The 22445-nt window shown below is 55.1% G+C and overlaps 1 protein-coding gene across 1 annotated transcript in view; it reads right to left on the bottom strand.

The window, feature by feature from the left end:
* Window positions 1-22445, bottom strand: part of map3k10 (mitogen-activated protein kinase kinase kinase 10) — an 80984-nt gene that overhangs the window by 3775 nt on the left and 54764 nt on the right. The window contains exons 2-9 of the mRNA XM_078241802.1: window positions 19247-19427; window positions 17296-17444; window positions 16998-17173; window positions 12667-12907; window positions 10991-11113; window positions 6330-6468; window positions 4018-4130; window positions 24-740 (exon numbers count right to left, since the gene is read on the bottom strand). Of these exons, the coding sequence (XP_078097928.1) occupies window positions 24-740; window positions 4018-4130; window positions 6330-6468; window positions 10991-11113; window positions 12667-12907; window positions 16998-17173; window positions 17296-17444; window positions 19247-19427 (1839 nt within the window). The remainder of the gene's footprint in view (window positions 1-23; window positions 741-4017; window positions 4131-6329; window positions 6469-10990; window positions 11114-12666; window positions 12908-16997; window positions 17174-17295; window positions 17445-19246; window positions 19428-22445) is intronic.

Genomic DNA, 22445 nt, shown 5'->3' with positions numbered 1-22445 from the left:
TTCAGCCTCATTGTAAGTTTTACCTGGGTCCACGAGACTTTGGGCACTGCCGTCTGACGGAGTCCGTCTGTGCGTCTGGGTCTGCGTCTGCTGCCGGATGGCGCTGTCTGACGGGACGCGCCGGTGCCCCCTCTTCACGGCGGACGCTGCGCTGACGTGGGTGGGGGTGAGCGACTGCCTGGGGTCCTTCTTGAATGTCTCCACCGTCAGGTCGACCAGGGGGTTGGCTGCTTCGGGGGCCCGGGGCGGGGGCAGCCCCGGGGGGACCTCGGCCCCGTCCGGCGTCTCGTGGGCAGTCGCCTCGTCGCTGTCGGACTGCAGGAGCGAGCGGGTGGAGGTGCAGTCGGAGACGGAGGAGAGCGAGAGCAGGGTGACGGAGGATGAGCCCTCGAGGGAAGGGAGCACGGACTCGTCCCGCCGGGGCAGCAGGCGGCTGGGGGGGCTGTTGGAGCCGCAGAAGCGGCCGGAGCGCAGGAGGTTCCCGTCCCGTCTTCTCCGCTCCTCCCTGCCCTCCTGCAGAGCCTGCTGGCGTCCCAGCATCAGCAGGTCACAGCTCAGGGCCACCGAGCTCAGGATGTTGGCACAGCCCAGGAAGACGAGGTCACCCCTCCTGCACGGGGAGCTGTGCTTGTTGCTCGGGGTGTGGGTGACGGGGGAACTCTCGTCCGAGACGCTGGCCTCACCATCTGGGAAAGTGATGACAAAGGGCGACTGGTTTGGAGTCTGGAGGTTTGGACCCTCTGCAGAAAGATGGAGTAAGAATCAGCCTTCACTCCCACCATAAGACATAGGGGCAGAATTAGGCCACTCGGCCCATCGAGTCTGCCCCACCATTCAATCATGGCTGATATTTTTCTCATTCCCCATCCTCCTACGTTTTCCCCATTATTAATCAAGAACCTATCTATCTCTGTCTTAAAGACACTCAGTGACCCGGCCTCCACAACCTTCTGTGGCAAAGAGTTCCACAGATTCACCATTCTCTGGCTGAAGAAATTCCTCCTCATCTCTGTTTAGAAGCATCCCTATCAGGAAACCCCCAGGACTTCATCCCCCCACTGCCTGACCTCCCCCCAGTAGCCCCCCACCCCCCCTTTAGCCTGAGGTGGTGCCCTCTGGTTCTAGTTTTTCCTACCCGTGGAAACATCCTCTCCACGTCCACTCTATCCAGGCCTCGCAGTATCCTGTAAGTTTCAATAAGATCCCCCCTCATCCTTCTAAACTCCAACACACACACGCTCCTCAACCGTTCCTCATACGACAAGCTCTTCATTCCAGGGATCATTCATTCCAGGAGCAGGTAGAGTGGCGCTCTCAACGTCACAACCCCCGGCAAACTCTCCGCAAAGCGATGAATACATACTACCCAAATCCACACAGCACCGTCCTGCACAACACAACATAAAACACCCACAGATAAAAGGTCGCCCCATCACACCAGCTCCGGGAGCCCCCTCACCCCACCCACCCTAACAGACGGAAGGCAAAAGAGCCAAGACACAGGAAGACAGCAAACCACCCTTCAACCCACAACCCACCCACCAACATCCCTATCAAGAAACCCCCAGGACATTTTTCCCCCCACCGCCTGACCTCCCCCCAGTAGCCCACCTAATAACCCCCCCACCGCGAAAAAAACGGAGACAGACTCAGCAACAGACACAAAACCCCCCCACAACGCACAGGCTCCCCCACACACACGCTCCCCCACACGCACACACGCTCCAACGCACACACACGCTCCCCCGCACACACACGCTCCCCCGCACACACACGCTCCCCCGCACACACACGCTCCCCCGCACACACACGCTCCCCCGCACACACACGCTCCCCCGCACACACACGCTCCCCCGCACACACACGCTCCCCCGCACACACACGCTCCCCCGCACACACACGCTCCCCCGCACACACACGCTCCCCCGCACACACACGCTCCCCCGCACACACACGCTCCAACGCACACACACGCTCCAACGCACACACACCACCTTGGCATCCACCTCAACCCCCCGAAACACATAAACCCCCAACCTAACAGCTCCCTCCGTCTAACACACACCACCTCAACAACCACCTCCACCCCACAACCACCTAAAATACAGCACATGTGGACCATCACCCTGTTTTCCTCTTTTCCCCCCTCCTTTTTCTTCCGCCACACGAGGGTACACCCCCTCCCCCCCATTCACCACCCCCCCATTCACCTCCCCCCCATTCACCACCCTGCACAAGAAAAAACTAACAGGAGTAACAATATATAAGGGAAAGGAGAAGACAACAAGCCACAAGATAAGGACAAGGCGTCACAGGGGACAACAAGGGTTGGATGTGGGCCAAAAGGGGGCAGAGCAGGAAAAGGGGACACAGCCTCCCTCCCTGTGCCACCCCAAAAACCAAACGTCGTGCGTTTCTATAGCACCTTTCGTGACCTCAAAACATCCCCCCCCACCAGAGTGCCGCACTGTCAGAGGGTCGAGGGAGTGCCGCACTGTCAGAGGGTCAGTGCTGAGGGAGTGCCGCACTGTCAGAGGGTCGAGGGAGTGCCGCACTGTCAGAGGGTCAGTGCTGAGGGAGTGCCGCACTGTCAGAAGGTCAGTGCTGAGGGAGTGCCGCACTGTCAGAGGGTCAGTGCTGAGGGAGTGCCGCACTGTCAGAGGGTCAGTGCTGAGGGAGTGCCGCACTGTCAGAGGGTCAGTGCTGAGGGAGTGCCGCACTGTCAGAAGGTCAGTGCTGAGGGAGTGCCGCACTGTCAGAGGGTCGAGGGAGTGCCGCACTGTCAGAGGGTCAGTGCTGAGGGAGTGCCGCACTGTCAGAGGGTCAGTGCTGAGGGAGTGCCGCACTGTCAGAGGGTCAGTGCTGAGGGAGTGCTGCACTGTCAGAGGGTCCATACTGAGGGAGTGCCACACTGTCAGAGGGTCAGTGCTGAGGGAGTGCCGCACTGTCAGAGGGTCAGTGCTGAGGGAGTGCCGCACTGTCAGAGGGTCAGTGCTGAGGGAGTGCCGCACTGTCAGAGGGTCAGTGCTGAGGGAGTGCTGCACTGTCAGAGGGTCAGTACTGAGGGAGTGCCGCACTGTCAGAGGGTCAGTGCTGAGGAAGTGCCGCACTGTCAGAGGGTCAGTACTGAGGGAGTGCCGCACTGTCAGAGGGTCAGTGCTGAGGGAGTGCCACACTGTCAGAGGGTCAGTGCTGAGGGAGTGCCGCACTGTCAGAGGGTCAGTGCTGAGGGAGTGCCGCACTGTCAGAGGGTCAGTGCTGAGGGAGTGCCGCACTGTCAGAGGGTCAGTGCTGAGGGAGTGCCGCACTGTCAGAGGGTCAGTGCTGAGGGAGTGCCGCACTGTCAGAGGGTCAGTGCTGAGGGAGTGCCGCACTGTCAGAGGGTCAGTGCTGAGGGAGTGCCGCACTGTCAGAGGGTCAGTGCTGAGGGAGTGCCGCACTGTCAGAGGGTCAGCGCTGAGGGAGTGCCGCACTGTCAGAGTCCATGTCTGGGCTTCTGAAGTGGACGAACAAATTGTGATATTTTGGTGAATTGCAGGGGATTCACTGGCCGGGGCCAGACCGGTAAACTATCCCTCACCCCACGTCACAAAGACAGGGAATCCGGCCATTATCAGATTGCTGTTTGTGGGATCGTGCTATGCACTGAGTTTCCTGCATTCCAACAATAACCACGCTTCATACCTTACGGCTGGTATGAAGGGCTTGGGACGTCCTGAGGTGGTGAAAGGTGCTATATAAATGCAGGTTGAGAGAGTGAACCTGGATTGTCAATATCTGGGTGACCCTTCCCCCAATTCTCCCTCAACGCCACCCCCCCCCCACCCTCCCCGGCCCCCGGAGCAGACGGACGCTCCAATTCAATTGTATTTTTTCCCCCATAACCGTGTTTGTTGAGATTAAACGCGGTTCTCAGTGCCCCTGTGGGGCGAGGGAGGTTTATACACCCCTTCCCACTGCCGCCACCGTCCCCCCACCCCCCCTCACAGATATTCCCAATGGAGATTCAGCACCTACCCATCTCGGTGAGGCTGGCAAATCCCATCGTTATGGGAACGTGCCGTGGGGTTTTCCCCAGACTGGGAGCGCTCGAAGACCAGAACTTGCTGCCGTCTCCCAGTGACCTCAGCCTGTGGACACAACAGAGGGACAGGGTCAGAAACAGAGCGGGAATTCAGCCCATTGAACCCGGCTCCTAGCAACACCAAATCTCACTGCCCACACTGTTACCTCGCCAACCCTGCCCAACTACCCTAACCCCGTGCTGTACCTGTCCTGGGAGTGTTTGATGGGGGGACAGTGTAGAGGGAGCTTTACCCTGTATCTAACCCCGTGCTGTACCTGTCCTGGGAGTGTTTGATGGGGGACAGTGTAGAGGGAGCTTTACTCTGTATCTAACCCTGTGCTATACCTGTCCTGGGAGTGTTTGATGGGGACAGTGTAGAGGGAGCTTTACTCTGTATCTAACCCCGTGCTGCACCTGTCCTGGGAGTGTTTGATGGGGACAGTGTAGAGGGAGCTTTACTCTGTATCTAACCCCGTGCTGCACCTGTCCTGGGAGTGTTTGATGGGGACAGTTTAGAGGGAGCTTTACTCTGTATCTACCCCGTGCTGTACCTGTCCTGGGAGTGTTTGATGGGGGACAGTGCAGGGAGCTTTACTCTGTATCTAACCCCGTGCTGTACCTGTCCTGGGAGTGTTTGATGGGGACAGTGTAGAAGGAGCTTTACTCTGTATCTAACCCCACGCTGTACCTGTCCTAGAAATCATAGAAACCCTACAGTGCAGAAGGAGGCCATTCGGCCCATCGAGTCTGCACCGACCACAATCCCACCCAGGCCCTACCCCCACATATTTACCCACTAATCCCTCTAACCTACACATTTTAGGATTCTAAGGGGCAATTTTTAACCTGGCCAATCAACCTAACCCGCACATCTTTGGACTGTGGGAGGAAACCGGAGCACCCGGAGGAAACCCATGCAGACACGAGGAGAATGTGCAAATTCCACACAGACAGTGACCCGAGCCGGGAATCGAACCCGGGACCCTGGAGCTGTGAAGCAGCAGTGCTAACCACTGTGCTACCGTGCCGCCCTCCCGTCCTGGGAGTGTTTGATGAGGAACAGTGTAAAATATAGTTTTAAACAGAAGCAGGATGTGTTGTCGATAAGATGCTAATAATAACATCTCATTCTGAGCAAGTGCAGCTTTCAGACATTCACTCCCTGGGCCACGTGCTGCTATGATGTGAGTGGTTCTGTTGTACACAAGAACTGGAGGAGGCCATTCAGCCCCTCGAATCCGTTCTACCATTCAAATAAGTCGCGACTGACCTGTAACCTGGTAACCAGTCACTCACCCTGGCTCCCTGAGGCCCTGACTCAGCACAAAGATTATCACAGCCTTTACACTTCAATCGCCCCCCCAACTAGCCCCAGCTTTCTGGATGGGGGGTTGAGGGGAGGGGGGGGGGGGGGGTGTTGGGGGGAGAGGGGGTTCCCGACTTCCACTCCCCCCTGTGGGTGAGCAAGTGCTTCCTGACATTACCCCTCAATGGACTGCCTCCGATTTGAAGATTCTGCACCCCCCAGCTGCCCGTTATGGATTTCACCAACTCCTCAATATCTATCCCAGCGCCGTTCCCGCCTCCCCACCCATCCCCTTTCTTTATCCATCCGAATAAATTCTTTAATTTCTAAAGCACCTCAACTCGATCACTCCTTAATCTCCCAAACTCGAGGTGTGACAAACTCAATCTCTGGAACCTGTCCTTGCGTGTTTTTTTTTAGCCAGGGTTGGTCCTGGTGTTAATCCCCGCTGCTGACTGAGTTTATGTTTAAGAGCTGTGCTCACAAACAGGTTCCCCGCTCCTAGCCACCTATCACTGGGGTGGACAGAACGGTGGTTAGCACTGCTGCCTCACAGCTCCAGGGACCCGGGTTCGATTCCCGGCCTCGGGTCACTGTCTCTGTGGAGTTTGCACATTCTCCCCGTGTCTGTGTGGGTTTCCTCCGGGTGCTTCCGGTTTCCTCCCACACTCCAAAGATGTGCGGGTTAGGTGGATTGGCCGTGCTAAATTGCCCCTTAGTGTCAGGGTGACCAGTAGGGTAAATATGTGGGGTTATGGGGATAGGGCCTGGGTGGGATTGTGGTCGGTGCAGACTCAGTGGGCCGAATGGCCTCCTTCAGCACTGTAGGGATTCTATGATTTCGGCCTGACATTTCATCTCCCACCTATCCCAGGCATCATGGGAAGCAGTTGCCTCTTGCTGTCAGGGGTGTTGGGGAGTGGGCGGACGGGCCACAACATTCCGAAAGGTTCTCACCTGTCCTCTCCGCCCAGACGCTCCTTCTGCTGCGTCGAGCTTGGGCCCCATGTCCGCCCTTTCTTCTTGTGGCCCTCAAACTCTTCCCGTTTGTACACGGCGCTCCGCCCCCACGTCTGGCTGCCGTCGCCAGGGGTCACTGTGGGGGGAAACGGCGGTTCGATTAAACCGTCGACTGTCACGTTTTAGCCGCCACCGCACAGTCGGCGGCTCCATCCTGCTCCCGACCTTCCCAACTGCACAAGCGCTGATCGAGGCTCCGCACGGATCCCGTTCCGTGTCGGCTGTGGATAACACTCTTGTCTCGGGGGTTGGGGGTTCGAGTCCCACTCTCGAGGACCGGAGCAAACAATCCATGCCGCCTCTCCCTCTGCAGTGCCGAGGGGCTGCTGCATTGTCGGAGATGCTGTCTTTCAATTGAGACATCGAAACAAGGCCCAGTCTGCTCTCGACTGGGTCGAAAGGATGCCAAGGCATTATTTCACAAAGGGACAAGGGACCAGTATTTATCCTTTAGTCAACACGACTAAAGTAGATCTGGTCAGTATCACACGGCTGATTGTGGGATCTTGCTGTGCACAAATCAGCTGGGACATTTCCCACATTGGCTACACCTGCAGAAACTTACCTAATTGGCTATCAAACCAGTGGGATCTTGCTGTGCCCAAATTGGCTGTCATGTTTGCCTCATCACAATGGATTGGTGGTACTATCACTATTAATCCAGAAACTCAGCTAATGTTCTGGGGACCTGGGTTCGAATCCCGCCACGGCAACTGGTGGAATTTGAATTCAATAAAAAATATCTGGAATTAAGAATCTACTGATGACCATGAAACCATTGTCGGAAAAACCCATCTGGTTCACTAATGTCCTTTAGGGAAGGAAATCTGCCGTAGCTGTGAGGGACAGCTCGGTGGATAGGATATTAGGATGTAGATAGGCTGGAAAATTGGGCGGGGATCCTGGATTCAGGATTCAATCCTGGACCGGGGAGCGGCGCGGGCTTGGAGGGCCAAAGGGCCTGTTCCTGTGCTGTATTGTTCTTTGTCCTTACCCGGTCTGGCCTACATGTGACTCCAGAGCCACAGCAATGTGGGTGACTCTCAACTGCCCTCCAAGGGTAACTAGGGATGGGCAATAAATGCTGGCCCAGCCAGCGACGCCCATGTCCCACGAATGAATTAAAAAAAATAAGGCTGCACAGTCGTTAGCACTGCTGCCTCACAGCGCCAGGGACTTGGGTTCGATCCCCGGCTTGGGTCAATGTCTGTGCGGAGTCTACACGTTCTCCCCGTGTCTGCGTGGGTTTCCTCCGAGTGCTCCGGTTTCCTCCCACAGTCCGAAAGACGTGCTGGTTAGGTGGATTGGCCGTGGTAAATTCTCCCTCAGTGTACCCGAACAGGGGCCGGAGTGTGGCGACTAGGGGATTTTCTCAGTAACTTCACAGCAGTGTTAATATAAGCCTTACTTATGACTTAAAATAAACTTTAAAATGCTTTGGGACTTCCTGGGATCCAGAATCCTGCAATTTAAAGCTGTATGTGTAAACTCCACAGGGGGGCAGTATTGTCACATTCTCCATTCCACACCAGAGGATTTGAGGTCAGTGCTTTCTGTCTCTCTGACCGTGTCATCCTGCCCAGTGCCCCAGGCGTTGCAGGCAGTAACAGAGCTTTGATGCTCCCTGACTGCGGATTTCTCCCTCCCCTCAACAACAGCCCTTTTCCAAACCCGCAGACTCGAAACGCAAACCGGAAAGGAAAGCGAGATCCCAAGAACAACAATGGGATTGGTGTTTCCGGGGCGTTGAGGACTCGATTCCCGGGATTCTGGTCCCACCGGAGCCCACTCCTAGAAATCATAGAATCCCTAGAGTGCAGAAAGAGGCCATTTGGCCCATCGAGTCTGCACCGACCACAATCCCACCCAGGCCCTACCCCCATATCCCTACATATTTACCCGCTAATCCCTCTAACCTACGCATCCCGGGACACTAAGGGGCAATTTTAGCCAATCAACCTAACCCGCACATCTTTGGACTGTGGGAGGAAACCCACGCAGACACGGGGAGAATGTGCAGACTCCACACGGACAGTGACCCAAGCCGGGAATCGAACCCAGGTCGCTGGAGCTGTGAAGCAGCAGTGCTAACCCACTGTGCTACCATGCCGCCCTTACTTTAAACCTATCCCGCACATCTTTGGGCCGTGGCAGGAATGAGAAACCTCTTATCTTTTTAAGAAAGGCCCAGCCTATTTAAAACCAAAAGAGAAAATGCTGCAAAATCTCAGCAGGTCAAAGCTTTGACAAGGGGTCATCTGGACTCGAAACGTCAGCTCTTTTCCCTCCTTACAGATGCTGTCAGACTGGCTGAGATTTTCCAGCATTTTCTCTTTTGGTTTCAGATTCCAGCATCCGCAGTAATTTTCTTTTATCCAGCCTATTTAATCTTTCCTCATCGGAAACCCACCCGTCCCAGGGATCAATTTAGTCGCTCTCCCTCTGCGAAAAGTCTATCCTTCCATTGGGGTAAGAAGACCAAAACTGCACACAATTCTCCAGGTGTGGTCTCACCAAGTTTAAAGTTCATTAATTTTATTTATTAGTGTCACAAGTAAGGCTTACATTAACACTGCAATGAAGTTACTGTGAAAATCCCCTAGTTGCCACACTCCGGCGCCTGTTCGGGTAACACTGAGGGAGAATTTAGCACGGCCAATGCGCCCTAACCAGCACGTCTTTCAGACTGTGGGAGGAAACCGGACCACCTGGAGGAAACCCACACAGACACGGGGAGAACGTGCAGACTCCACACAGACAGTGACCCAAGCCTGGAATTGGATCTGAGTCAGTGCTGAGGGAGTGCCGCACTGTCAGAGGGTCAGTACTGAGGGAGGACTGCACTGTCAGAGGTTCAGTACTGAGGGAGTGCCGCATTGTCAGAGGTTCAGTACTGAGCGAGTGACGCACTGTCAGAGGTTCAGGACTGAGGGAGTGCCGCACTGTCAGAGGTTCAGTGCTGGGGGAGTGACGCACTGTCAGAGGTTCAGGACTGAGGGAGTGACGCACTGTCAGAGGGTCAGTGCTGAGGGAGTGACGCACTGTCAGAGGTTCAGTGCTGGGGGAGTGACGCACTGTCAGAGGGTCAGTGCTGAGGGAGTGCCGCACTGTCAGAGGGTCAGTGCTGAGGGAGTGACGCACTGTCAGAGGTTCAGGACTGAGGGAGTGCCGCACTGTCAGAGGGTCAGTGCTGAGGGAGTGCCGCACTGTCAGAGGGGTCAGTGCTCAGGGAGTGCCGCACTGTCAGAGGTTCAGTACTGAGGGAGTGCCGCACTGTCAGAGGGTCAGTGCTGAGGGAGTGACGCACTGTCAGAGGTTCAGTACTGAGGGAGTGTTGCACTGTCAGAGGGTCAGTGCTGAGGGAGTGCCGCATTGTCAGAGGGTCAGTGCTGAGGGAGTGCCGCACTGTCGGAGGGTCAGTGCTGAGGGAGGGCCGCACTGTCAGAGGGTCAGTGCTGAGGGAGGGCCGCATTGTCAGAGGGTCAGGTTCAATTCCCAAGCCGGGAATCGAACCCGGGTCCCTGGCGCTGTGAGGCAGCAATGCTAACCACTGTGCCACCATGCGGCCCAACTGAGGACACCAAGACGGAGAGGTTACAACCATCTGGTGCTAACGTCCAGGCTGGAATGGGGCTTTTGTTTTCTCTAGAAAAGAGGGACAACCTGATAGGAATCTTTAAAACGATGGCAGGTCTGATAATGTACCTCAAGTTAGAGTGCTGAGAGTGAGGAACGTATCTGCTTCAGTAAATCACAAGGCTGAGGAGATATCACTGAATATAGTCAAAAATTAAATACACAAATCCACCAAACTGCACGTGACCTGATTTTAACTCGTCACTTATACCTGCTCCTCGATCATTAGAGGGTGGCGCAGTGGTTAGCACTGCTGCCTCACAGCGCCAGGGACCCGGGTTCAATTCCCGGCTCGGGTCACTGTCTGTGCGGAGACTGCATGTTCTCCCCGTGTCTGCGTGGGTTTCCTCCGGGAGCTCCGGTTTCCTCCCACACTCCAAAGACGTTTAGGTTAGGGGATTGGCCATGCTAAATTGTCCCTTAGTGTCCAAAGATGTGCAGGTTAGTTGGATTGGCCATGCTAAATTGCCCCTTAGTGTCCAAAGATGTGCAGGTTAGTTGGATTGGCCATGCTAAATTGCCCCTTAGCGTCCAAAGATGATGCGGAGATGCCAGCTTTGGACTGGGGTGGGGCACAGTCAGTAGTCTCACAACACCAGGTTGAAGTCCAACAGGTTTATTTGGTAGCACGAGCTTTCGGAGCGCCGCTCCTTCATCAGGTGAGGGGCACCTGATGAAGGAGTGACACTCCGAAAGCTCGTGTTACCTAATAAACCTGTTGGACTTTAACCTGGTGTTGTGAGACTACTTACTGTCCAAAGATGTGTAGGTTAGGCGGATTGGCCGTGGTAAATTGCCCCTTAGTGTTGGGGGACTAGCTAGGGTAAATATGTGGGGTTACGGGGATTGGGCCTGGGTGGGATTGTTGTCACCGCAGGCTCGATGGGCTGAATGGCCTCCTTGTGCGATGATTAGGATCCTGGATTCACTGAGCTCGTGCAGAGAGACAGAAAACAACTTACAGCGAATGGCCCTCAGCCTGGGGATGACGATGGGACTTGCTGGGGGGCTGGATCCGTCCATCACTGGACCCTTCCTCTTGTCCACGTTTGGTGAGGCCTGAACTGTGATCTTGTGTTCAAACCCTTTGGAACAAACAGAAATCCTCGTGTTATCGCCCAGCACCAGGTATAGCCGTAGGATCGTGAGAAATAGGAGCAGGAACAGGCCATTCGGCCCATCAAGCCTGCTCCAACATTCAATAAAATCATGGCTGATCTAACTGTGGCCTCAGCTCCCCTTTCCCTTGTCAGCCGCCTCCCCCTCCCCATCTCCATGACCTCCGACCCCCCCCATGTCGGTGACAAGTCTGTGTAACCCAGCCTTGAATATATTCAGTGACCAACAGCCCCCCCCCTTCCCCCGCACTCTGGGGTTGGGAATTCAATAGACTAGCCACCCTCAGAGAAGAAGTCCCTCCCCATCTCCACCCTAAACAGGAGACCCCTCGCTTTGAAACTGTGTCCCCCCCCCTGCCCCCGCCTCCTTTTCTACATTCCCCCCATTGAGGGGAAATAACTCTGAGCATCAACCCTGTTGGGCCTGTACACGTACCGGAGGGCCCGCGCAGACCCAGCGCGTACCGGAGGGCCCGCACAGATCCAGCGCGTACCGGAGGGCCCGCACAGATCCAGCGCGTACCGGAGGGCCCGCGCAGACACAGCGTGTACTGGAGGGCCCACGCAGACCCAGCGCATACCGGACGGCCCGCGCAGACCCAGCGTGTATCGGAGAGCCCGTGCAGACCCAACACGTACTGGACGGCCCGCGCAGACCCAATGCGTATTGGACGGCCCGCGCAGACCCAGCACATACCGCGCAGACCCAGTGCGTATCGGACGGCCCGCGCAGACCCAGCACGTACTGGACGGCCCGCGCAGACCTAGCACGTACCGGACGGCCCGCGCAGACCCAGCACGTACTGCGCAGACCCAGTGCGTATCGGACGGCCCGCGCAGACCCAGCGTGTACCGGAGGGCCCGCGCAGACCCAGCGCGTACCAGAGAGCCCGCACAGACCCAGCGCGTACCGGAAGGCCCGCGCAGACCCAGCGCGTACCGGAGGGCCCGCACAGACCCAGCGCGTACCGGAGGGCCCGCAGAGACCCAGCGCGTACCGGAGGGCCCGCACAGACCCAGCGCGTACCGGAGGGCCCGCACAGACCCAGCGTGTACCGGAGGGCCCGCACAGACCCAGCGCGTACCGGAGGGCCCGCACAGACCCAGCGCGTACCAGAGGGCCCGCACAGACCCAGCGCGTACCGGAGGGCCCGCACAGACCCAGCGCGTACCGGAGGGCCCGCACAGACCCAGCGCGTACCGGAGGGCCCGCACAGACCCAGCGCGTACCGGAAGGCCCGCACAGACCCAGCGCGTACCAGAGAGCCCGCACAGACCCAGCGCGTACCGGAAGGCCCGCACAGACCCAGCGCGTACCGGAAGGCCCGCGCAGACCCAGCGCGTACCGGAAGGCCCGCGCAGACCCAGCGCGTACCGGAGGGCCCGCACAGACCCAGTGCGTACTGGAGGGCCCGCACAGACCCAGCGCGTACTGGAGGGCCCGCACAGACCCAGCGCGTACCGGAAGGCCCGCACAGACCCAGCGCGTACCGGAAGGCCCGCACAGACCCAGCGCGTACCGGAAGGCAGACTGATCCGATTCCCATCCTTGAGCTTTAAGCGACTCTTCTTGAAATTCCCTTTGCGTTTCTTGACTTTGGGTTTCTCCTGGTACAGCTGCCTCATGATGATGTTGAGTTCGCGTTCCACAATGTCAATCTCCCGTTCCGCCAACTCCTGCTCCCGTTTCCGGAGGATTTCCTCGTGGTTCCTCTGCTGCACGGCAGCTCTGCTCAGTTCCTCCTCCCAGCTCCGCAATTCCTGCAGGGATCAGACATTGCGAGTTGCTGTAATATCCCCCAATTTCCCCCAGTCTCAGTTCCTGTTTACCCGCTGAAACTCTCAACCGTCCCAATGTTACCTCTGGCCTCGACTCTCACTGTCGGAGAATACACCGAGGGAGAATTTAGCACGGCCGATGCACCCTAACCAGCACGTCTTTCGGACTGTGGGAGGAAACCGGAGCACCCGGAGGAAACCCACGCAAACACGGAGAGAACGTGCAAACTCCACACAGACAGTGACCCAAGCCGGGAATTGAACCCGGGTCCCTGACGTTGTGAGGCAGCAGTGCTAACCACTGTGCCACCGTAGCAGGTTTATGGGGATAGGGCCTTGTTGGGATTGCTGTCGGTGCAGACGTGAGGGGCCGAATGGCTTCCTTCTGCACTGTAGGGATTCTATGATAACCATGAACCCATTGTCAGAAAAACCCACCTGGGTCACTGATGTCCATTCGGGAAGGAAATCTGCCGTCCTTACCTGGTCTGGCCTACATGTGACCCCAGAGCCACAGCAATGTGGTTGACTCTTAACTGCCCTCTGAAATGGCCTAGCATGCAACTCAAGGGCAATTCCCCATCAATTCGATTTTCAAGTTTGCTGATGACACCACCGTAGTGGGTCGGATCTCAAACAATGACGAGACGGAGTACAGGGATGAGATAGAGAATCTGGTGAACTGGTGCGGCAACAATAATCTCTCCCTCAATGTCAACAAAACGAAGGAGATCGTCATCGACTTCAGGAAGCGTAAAGGAGAACATGCCCCTGTCTACATCAATGGGGACGAAGTAGAAATGGTCGAGAGCTTCAAGTTTCTAGGTGTCCAGATCACCAACAACCTGTCCTGGTCCCTCCATGTTGACGCTGTAGTTAAGAAAGCCCCACCGACGCCTCTACTTTCTCAAGAGGCTAAGGAAATTTGGCATGTCAGCTACGACTCTCACCAACTTTTACAGATGCACCATAGAAAGCATTCTTTCTGATTGTATCACAGCTTGGTATGGGCTCCTGCTCTGCCCAAGACCGCAAGAAACTACAAAAGGTCGTGAATGTAGCCCAATCCATCACGCAAACCAACCTCCCATCCATTGACTCTGTCTACACTTCCCGCTGCCTCGGCAAAGCAGCCAGCATAATCAAGGACCCCACGCACCCCGGACATTCTCTCTTCCACCTTCTTCCATCGGGAAAAAGATACAAAAGTCTGAGGTCACCTACCAACCAACTCAAGAACAGCTCCTTCCCTGCTGCTGTCAGACTTTTGAATGGACCTACCACGCATTAAGTTGATCTTTCTCTACACCCTAGCTATGACTGTAACACTACATTCTGCACTCTCTCCTTTCCTTCTCTATGAACGGTATGCTTTGTCTGTATAGTGCGCAGGAAACAATACTTTTCACTGTATACCAATACATGTGACAATAATAAATCGAATCAAATCAAGGATGGGGAATTTAGTGCTGGCCCAGCCAGCAATGCCCTTATCCCATGAATAGATTTTTTAAAAAATTCACAATAAAAATTGCCGTGGGCGGCTAAAATTGTTTGGAGTGGCCCTACATATGTCTGTCTACATCACATCACAACTTAGTACTAATGAGTGTTCTAAAGAGCTGGATTCATTCTCCAATCTCTGTGGAGTGTGGGTTCGAATCCCACCGCTGCCAAATGTCTTTGTGGTGGCACAGTGGTTAGCACAACTGCCTCACAGCGCCAGGAACCCGGGTTCGATTCCCGGCTTCGGGTCACTGTCTGTGTGGAGTTTGCGCGTTCTCCCCGTGTCTGCGTGGGTTTCCTCCGGGTGCCCCGGTTTCCTCCCACAGTCCGAAGATGTGCGGGTTAGGTGCATTGGCCGTGCTAAAATTGCCCATTAGTGTCCCGGGATGCATCGCTTAGAGGGATTAGCGGGGTAAATATGTGGGGTGACGGGGATAGGGCCTGGGTGGGATTGTTGTCGGTGCAGGTTCGACGGGCTGAATGGCCTCTTTCTGCACCGTAGGGATTCTATGAATTTACTCCACATTCCGGCGATAGAGAGGGGCATTTGCCAACTCAATCCATCTCCGTTCCATTTGATTGTTTTGATCTCTGACTTCTCATAGATCTGCCAGTCTATTAGTAATCCCATTGTTCCCTCACCCAGGAGACCTGGCCTGATGGCGCCTTTTGGATTTAAGACTGATGTTCTTACTTTTTTATTTATTGTTTCATGGGATGTGGGCGTCGCTGGCTGGGCCTGTGTTTGTGATGTGGAGATGCCGGCGTTGGACTGGGGTGAACACAGTAAGAGTTTTAACAACACCAGGTTAAAGTCCAACAGGTTTATTTGGTAGCAAATACCATTAGCTTTCGGAGCGCTGCTCTTTCCACTCCATCTGACGAAGGAGCAGCGCTCCGAAAGCTAATGGCATTTGCTACCAAATAAACCTGTTGGACTTTAACCTGGTGTTGTTAAGACTCTTCCTGCATTTGTTGCCATCCCTAACTGCCCCCTGGAACTCAGTGGCTTGCTTGGACGTTTCAGAGGGGCAATTAATTAATAGTCAACCAGATAAAAGCGAAAGACTGCGGATGTTGGAATCTGAAACAAGAACAGAAAATGCTGGAAAACCTCAGCAGGTCTGACAGCGTCTGTGGGGAGAGAATCGAGCCAACGTTTCGAGTCAGGCACTGACGAAGGGTCACCCAGACTCGAAATGTTGGCTCGATTCTCTCTCCACAGACGCCGTCAGACCTGCCGAGATTTTCCAGCAGTCTCTGATTTTGAACTTGGATTTGTTTCCATTGGAGGATGGGGGGGCGGGAGCTGATAGAGGTTTACGAGATAATAACAGGCTTGGACTGAGTGGATAGTCAGAGTCTTTTTCCCAGGGTTGAAGGGTCAATTACTCGGGGGTATAGGTTGAAAGTGAGAGGGGGAAAGTTTAAAAGAGATGTAAGGGGCAGGTTTTTCACACAGAGGGTGGTGAATGCCTGGATCGCGCTGCCGGAGGAGGTGGTGGAAGCAGATTCCATAACAACGTTCAAGAGGCATCTGGATAGATACATGAATAGGCAGCGAATAGAGGGATATGGACCACGTAGAGGCAAGAAAATAATAGATTAGAGAGGCATTTGTGTCGGCACAGACTTGGTGGGCCGAAGGGCCTGTTCCTGTGCTGTACTGTTCTTTGTAACAGTCAACCACATTGCTGTGGCTCTGGAGTCACATGTAGGCCAGACCGGGTAAGGACGGCAGATTTCCTTCCCTAAAGGACATCAGTGAACCAGATGGGTTTTTCCAACAATGGTTTCATGGTCATCAGTAGATTCTTAATTCTAGATATTTTTTAATTGATTTCAAATTCGGGCAGCACAGTGGTTCGCACTGCTGCTTCACAGGTTCGATTCCCGGCCTCGGGTCACTGTGTGGCGTTTGCACGTTCTCCCTGTGTCTGCGTGGGTTTCCTCCCACAGTCCGAACGATGTGCGGGTTAGGTGGATTGGCCATGCTAAATTGACCCTAGTGTCAGGGGGATTAGCGGGGTAAATGTGTGTGGTTATGGGGATAGGGCCTGGGTGGGATTGTGGTCGGTACAGACCCGATGGGCCAAATGGCCTCCCTCTGTACCATAAGGATTATATATTTTTAATTGAATTCAAATTCCACCAGCTGCCGTGGCGAGATTCGAACCCGGGTCTCCCGTTGAGTTTCTAGATTAATAGTCTAGAGATAATCAATGATAGTCGTCAGCGAAGGCAGTGTGAGAAGGTCTCTCCCTAACGTTCTGTCCCAGTTCACCGCCCTCGGCGAGGGACGGTTGGCCTCGGCGCGGGACGGTTGGCCTCGGCGCGGGGCGGTTGGCCTCGGCGAGGGACGGTTGGCCTCGGCGCGGGACGGTTGGCCTCGGCGCGGGACGGTTGGCCTCGGCGAGGGACGGTTGGCCTCGGCGCGGGGCGGTTGGCCTCGGCGCGGGACGGTTGGCCTCGGCGCGGGACGGTTGGCCTCGGCGAGGGACGGTTGGCCTCGGCGCGGGACGGTTGGCCTTGGGCGGCCACGACCCTACGACCCCAACTCGCTTACCTTCTCTTTTGTCCGCAGCTCATTAAACATCTCCTGGATCTCCAGCCTCCAGTCCTCCTGGAGGGAATGGAAAGACTCCAGCGGCATCTCGAAGAGGGAGGACTGCTCGATGGTGACCAGTTGGTCCAGGATGGAGGTGAACGAAGGTCGGCCGTGTGCGTCCGAGTTCCAGCAATCTGTCACCAAGCACATTTACAGTCAGTGAACTCAGGGCCACATCACGGCAGAGTTTAAAGCCGTCCTCTGCGGGAAACGTTTCAGGTGCATCGTCACCAGACCGTGACTGCAGCGTGCTTACCTTCCATGAGTTTCCCAAAGGGCTCGGGGCAGGTCGACGGGATGGGGAGGGTCAGTTTATTCACAGCCACTCCGTAAGCTACGGCCAGTCCATCGATCTCCCGATACGGTGCCTCACCCGTCAGTAACTCCCACAGCAAGACACCAAAACTGAGCAGCAGAGTGAAACGCGAGTTAACGTGGCCACAGAACATTCTCTCACTCTGAATCTCTCACACTCAATAACTACATTTACTGACCAAACTACAACAGCAGCCACTTGCATTCATATAGCACCTTTAATCAGAGAATTGTAGAATCCCTACAATTGAGAATCATAGAATCCCTACAATTGAGGCCGTTCAGCCCATCAAATCTGCACCAACCACAATCCCACCAAGGCCATAATCCCTCAACCCCATTTATTTACCCTGCTAATCCCTGACACTAAGGGACAATTTAGCAAGGCCAACCCACCTAACCCGCACATCTTTGGACTGTGGGAGGAAACTGGAGCATCCGGAGGAAACCCATGCAGACACGGGGAGAACATTTTTTAAAAATCCATTCATGGGACATGGGTGTCGCTGGCTGGGCCAGCATTTATTGCCCATCCCTAGTTGCCCGAGGGCAGTTGAGAGTCAACCACATTGCTGTGGCTCTGGAGTCACATGTAGGCCAGACCGGGTAAGGACGGCAGATTTCCTTCCCTAAAGGGACATCAGTGAACCAGATGGGTTTTTCCAACAATTGGCAATGGTTTCATGGTCATCAGTAGATTCTTAATTCCAGATATTTTTTATTGAATTCAAATTCCACCACCTGCCGAGGCGGGATTCGAACCCGGGGTCCCCCAGAACACCAGCTGAGTTTCTGGATTAATAACCTAGCGATAATACCACGAGGCCATTGGCCCGCCCCCTGAGGTGAACAAGCAGACTTAATGTAGGTAAACATCCTAATAGTGCTTCATGGGAACGTTAGCAAATAGATAAAAGACCAGCCCAGAAGGTGAGGGTACAAGGACAGGTGACTAAACATGGAGCCAGCGGTGGAGTTTAAGGAGCGTCTCAAAGACGGAGGGAGAGGGGTAAGAGATTTGGGAAGGAAATCCCAGGTCTCGGCAGCTGAAAGGACGGCCAGTAATGCTGAAGTGAGGTCTCTCAAGAAGGGGGGGCGGGGAGTTCCTGGAGGTGGGGGAGGGGGAGGAGGGAAGAGCCCCTGGGGGGGCTGGGGGGGGGGGGGGGGGTGTGTGTGTGGAAGAGCCCCTGGGGGGGAGGGGTGAGGAGGGAAGAGCCCCTGGGGAGGATGGAGGGGAGCAGGGAAGAGTCCCGGGGGGGGGGTAAGAGCCCCTGGGAGGGGCGGGGAAAGGAGGGAAGAGTCCCGGGGGTAGAGTTATTTGGAGGGGAGGGGGAGTCCCAGGGGAGGGGGAAGAGTCCCAGGGGGGCCGGGGGTTGGGGGGGGGGGGGAGGAGAGTCCCTGGGGGGAGGGTAGACGGGGGGGACGGGGGAACGAGTCCCAGGAGGCGGGGGGGGGGGGGGGGGGGAAGAGTCCCTGGGGGGAGGGTAGACGGGGGGGACGGGGGAACGAGTCCCAGGAGGGGGGGGGGGTGGGGGTTTGCAAACAGGGATGGAAATTCTATAATTAAGACATTGCTGGCCAACCTGGGCCAGCGAACACAAGGAGAGTTAGGGGGCGGTTGGGGAGAACAGGACTGGGCACAGGTCAAAGTTTGGGCAGTGGGGTTGACATTTACGGGAAGGTGGGAGACCACCCATGGAAGAACTGAAATGCCCAATTCCCGAGATGGGGGCGGGGAAAGTGATGGGAAGCCGGGCGACATTAGGGAGTTGGAAGTGGCTGCAGACTGGGTGACGGAGGGGGTTTGTTCCCCCGGGATAGCCGGAATATTTAGGCCTTTGCTGAGCGTTAGCCGAGGTGAGGTCCGGCTCCATTCGCGGCGTTCCCGTTACCTCCACACGTCACTGCTCTTGGAAAACAGGGACGATTTAATGACTTCCGGGGCCATCCAGGCGTAGGTCCCGGCGGCGCTCATCTTCGTGGTGCAGTGCCACTCCCGCGCCAACCCAAAGTCTGTGATCTTCAACGTTTTGTTGGCCAGGTCATCGCCTTCTGCCTTCTCGAGAATCAATACTGAAAATACAAAGAACGGTTCATTGAGAAAGAGAAAGTAATTGTCATGAATGTCACTGGAGGTGGGCAATCAGATCACAGAGAAACATAGAAACTAGGAGGAGGCCATTCGGCCCTTCAAGTCTGTTCCGCCATTCATCATGATCATGGCCGATCATCTAACTCAATAGCCTGATCCCGCTTCCCCCCATATCCTTTGAACCCCTTCAACCCAAGAGCGATATCTAACTGCTTCTTGAAAACATTCAATGTTCTGGCATCAAGTCCAAAGATGTGCGGGTTAGGTTGATTGGCCATGCTAAAATTGCCCCTTAGTGTCCTGAGATGCATAGGTTAGAGGGATTAATAGGTAGAAAATGTAGGGATATGGGGGTAGGGCCTGGGTGGGATTGTGGTCGGTGCAGACTCGATGGGCCGAATGGCCTCTTTCTGTACTGTAGGGTTTCAAAAAAAAACTACTCCCTGTGGTAATGAATCCCACAGGCTCACCACTCTCTGGGTGAAGAAATGTCTCCTCACCTCTGCCCTAAATGGTCTACCCCGAATCCTCAGACTGTGACCCCTGGTTCTGGACACCCCCATCATCGGGAACATCTTCCCTGCATCTATCCTGCCGAGTACTGTTAGAATTTTATAGGTTTCTATGAGATTCCTCCCTCATTCTTCTGAACTCCAGCGAATACAATACCAACTGTCTCAATCTCTCCTCACACGTCAGTCATAGAAACTCTACAGTGCAGAAGAAGGCCATTCGGTCTATCGAGTCTGCACCGACCACAATCCCACCTAGGCCCTATCCCCCTAACCCCACATACTTACCCCACTAGTCCCTCTAACCTATGCATCCCAGGACACCAAGGGACAACTTACCACGGCCAATACGCCTAACCTGCACATCTTTGGAGTGTGGGAGGAAACCGGAGCACCCGGAGGAAACCCACGCAGACACGGGGAGAATGTGCAAACTCCGCACAGCTAGTGACCCAAGCCGGGAATCGAACCCGGGCCCCTGGCGCTGAGAGGCAGCAGTGCTAACCACTGTGCCACCCAATGTTAAACTTCTTACTGTGTTTACCCCAGTCCAACGTCGGCATCCCCACATCATGACCACCCAGTCCCGCCATGCCAGGACGGATAAATCGCTCTCCTGAACTCTGGCATGGTCCTGCTCAATGCGATCTTCACCCTCCCTTATCTTTGAGATCAAGACTTGTTTCTATTAATAACCAAACGGATGTTTCCCTTCCCGGAGAAACTCATCCCACGGGAGGACGGCCTGAACTGGGCTTTTGGGACTGATGGTCTTCCCAACTCTCTCATCTTCATTATCAGACGCTCCAGAGATGGGAATGTCCAAACACTGGACACAGCCACTGGGCAGAGCTTCGTTTCAGCCAGTAGTGCCAAGTCCGGAACTTCGTACAAGAACGAGTGCGTGGATTCCCAGGTCAGTGCTGAGTAAGTGCAGCTGGACAGTGGATGGCCCCTTCCAGCTCTTGGCAGGTGATTGGGTCAATCCCGTGGCCACTGGGGAGCTCTTCCCCTTCCCCTCCCCACACTGGGTGTCCTGGTTCATAATTTATCCCTCAATCAACATCACATGAACAGATAATTTGATTTATTATTGTCACATGTATTAGTATACAGCGAAAAGTATTGTTTCTTGCGAGCTATACAAAGCATACCGTTCATAGAGAAGGAAAGGAGTGCAGAATGTAGTGTTACAGTCACAGCCAGGGTGTAGAGAAAGATCCACTTAATATGAGGTAGGGGTCCATTCAAAAGTCTGACAGCAGCAGGGAAGAAGCTGTTCTTGAGTCGGTTGGTACGTGACCTCAGACTTTTGTATCTTTTTCCCGACAGAAGAAGGTGGAAGAGAGAATGTCCGGGGTGCGTGGGGTCCTTGATTATGCTGGCTGCTTTGCCGAGGCAGCGGGAAGTGTAGACAGAGTCAATGGTCAAGAGATCTGGTCATTATCACACTGCTGTCTGTGGGATCTTACTCTGCGCAAATGGCTGCCGAATTCCCTGAATTACCACAATGGCTACTCTTCAAAAATGGGGGAGGTGGGTAGTTTAGCTCAGTTGGCGGGACGGTTGGTTAGTGATGCAGAGTGACTCCAACAGCAAGGGTTCAAATCCCGCACTGGCTGAGGTGACCCATGAAGGCCCCACCTTCTCAAACTTGCCCCCCCCCCGCCCCGCCTGAGGTGTGGTGACCCTCGGGTAAATTAAGACCAGTCATCTCTCCCCCTCAAAGGGGAAAGCAGCCTAAGGTCACCTGGGACTGTGGTCGCTTTATTCTTCATAATGAAATATTTCATTGACAGTAAAGCACTGCAAAACATCCAGTGCTAATGAAAGGCGCTCTACAAATGCAAGTCTTCCTTCCATTTATACAGTTCTGCTGTATAAGCAGTACAATCCAAAATCCCAACCACTCGCTGTGTTTGAACTGAAATCCTGATTTCCTCATGGCCGATCTCCCTCAATCTCGCCGTCCCACGCTCTCCCCATATCCCTCAATTCCCGTCGCATCCAAGAATCTGTCTCAGCCTCCAATAAACCCCTTGATTGAGTGTCCACCGCTCCCTGGGGGGGAGAATTCCAAAAATTCATAACTTTCCGAGCGAGGAAATTTCTCACAGGACAGCACGGTGGCACAGCGGGTTAGCACTGCTGCCTCACAGCGCCAGGGACCCGGGTTCGATTCCCGGCTCGGGTCACTGTCTGTGAGGAGTTTGCACGTTCTCCCCGTGTCTGCGTGGGTTTCCTCCGGGTGCTCCGGTTTCCTCCCACAGTCCAAAGACGTGCAGGTTAAGTTGATTGGCCGTGCTAAATTGACCCTTAGTGTCAGGGGGGCTAGCTAGGGGTAAATGCATGGGGTTGTGGGGATAGGGCCTGGCTGGGATTGTGGTCGGTGCAGACTCGATGGGCCGAATGGCCTCCTTCTGCACTGTAGGGATTCTATGATCTCAGCCCAAAACGGCCGCTTCCTCATTCCCAGAACGAGGCCTT

The sequence above is a fragment of the Mustelus asterias genome, chromosome 24 (genome assembly GCF_964213995.1).
Source record: "Mustelus asterias chromosome 24, sMusAst1.hap1.1, whole genome shotgun sequence".
Taxonomy (NCBI): Eukaryota; Metazoa; Chordata; class Chondrichthyes; order Carcharhiniformes; family Triakidae; genus Mustelus; species Mustelus asterias.
The sequence above is the reverse complement of the archived record's forward strand: the minus strand, read 5'-3'. Positions and strand labels throughout refer to the sequence as shown.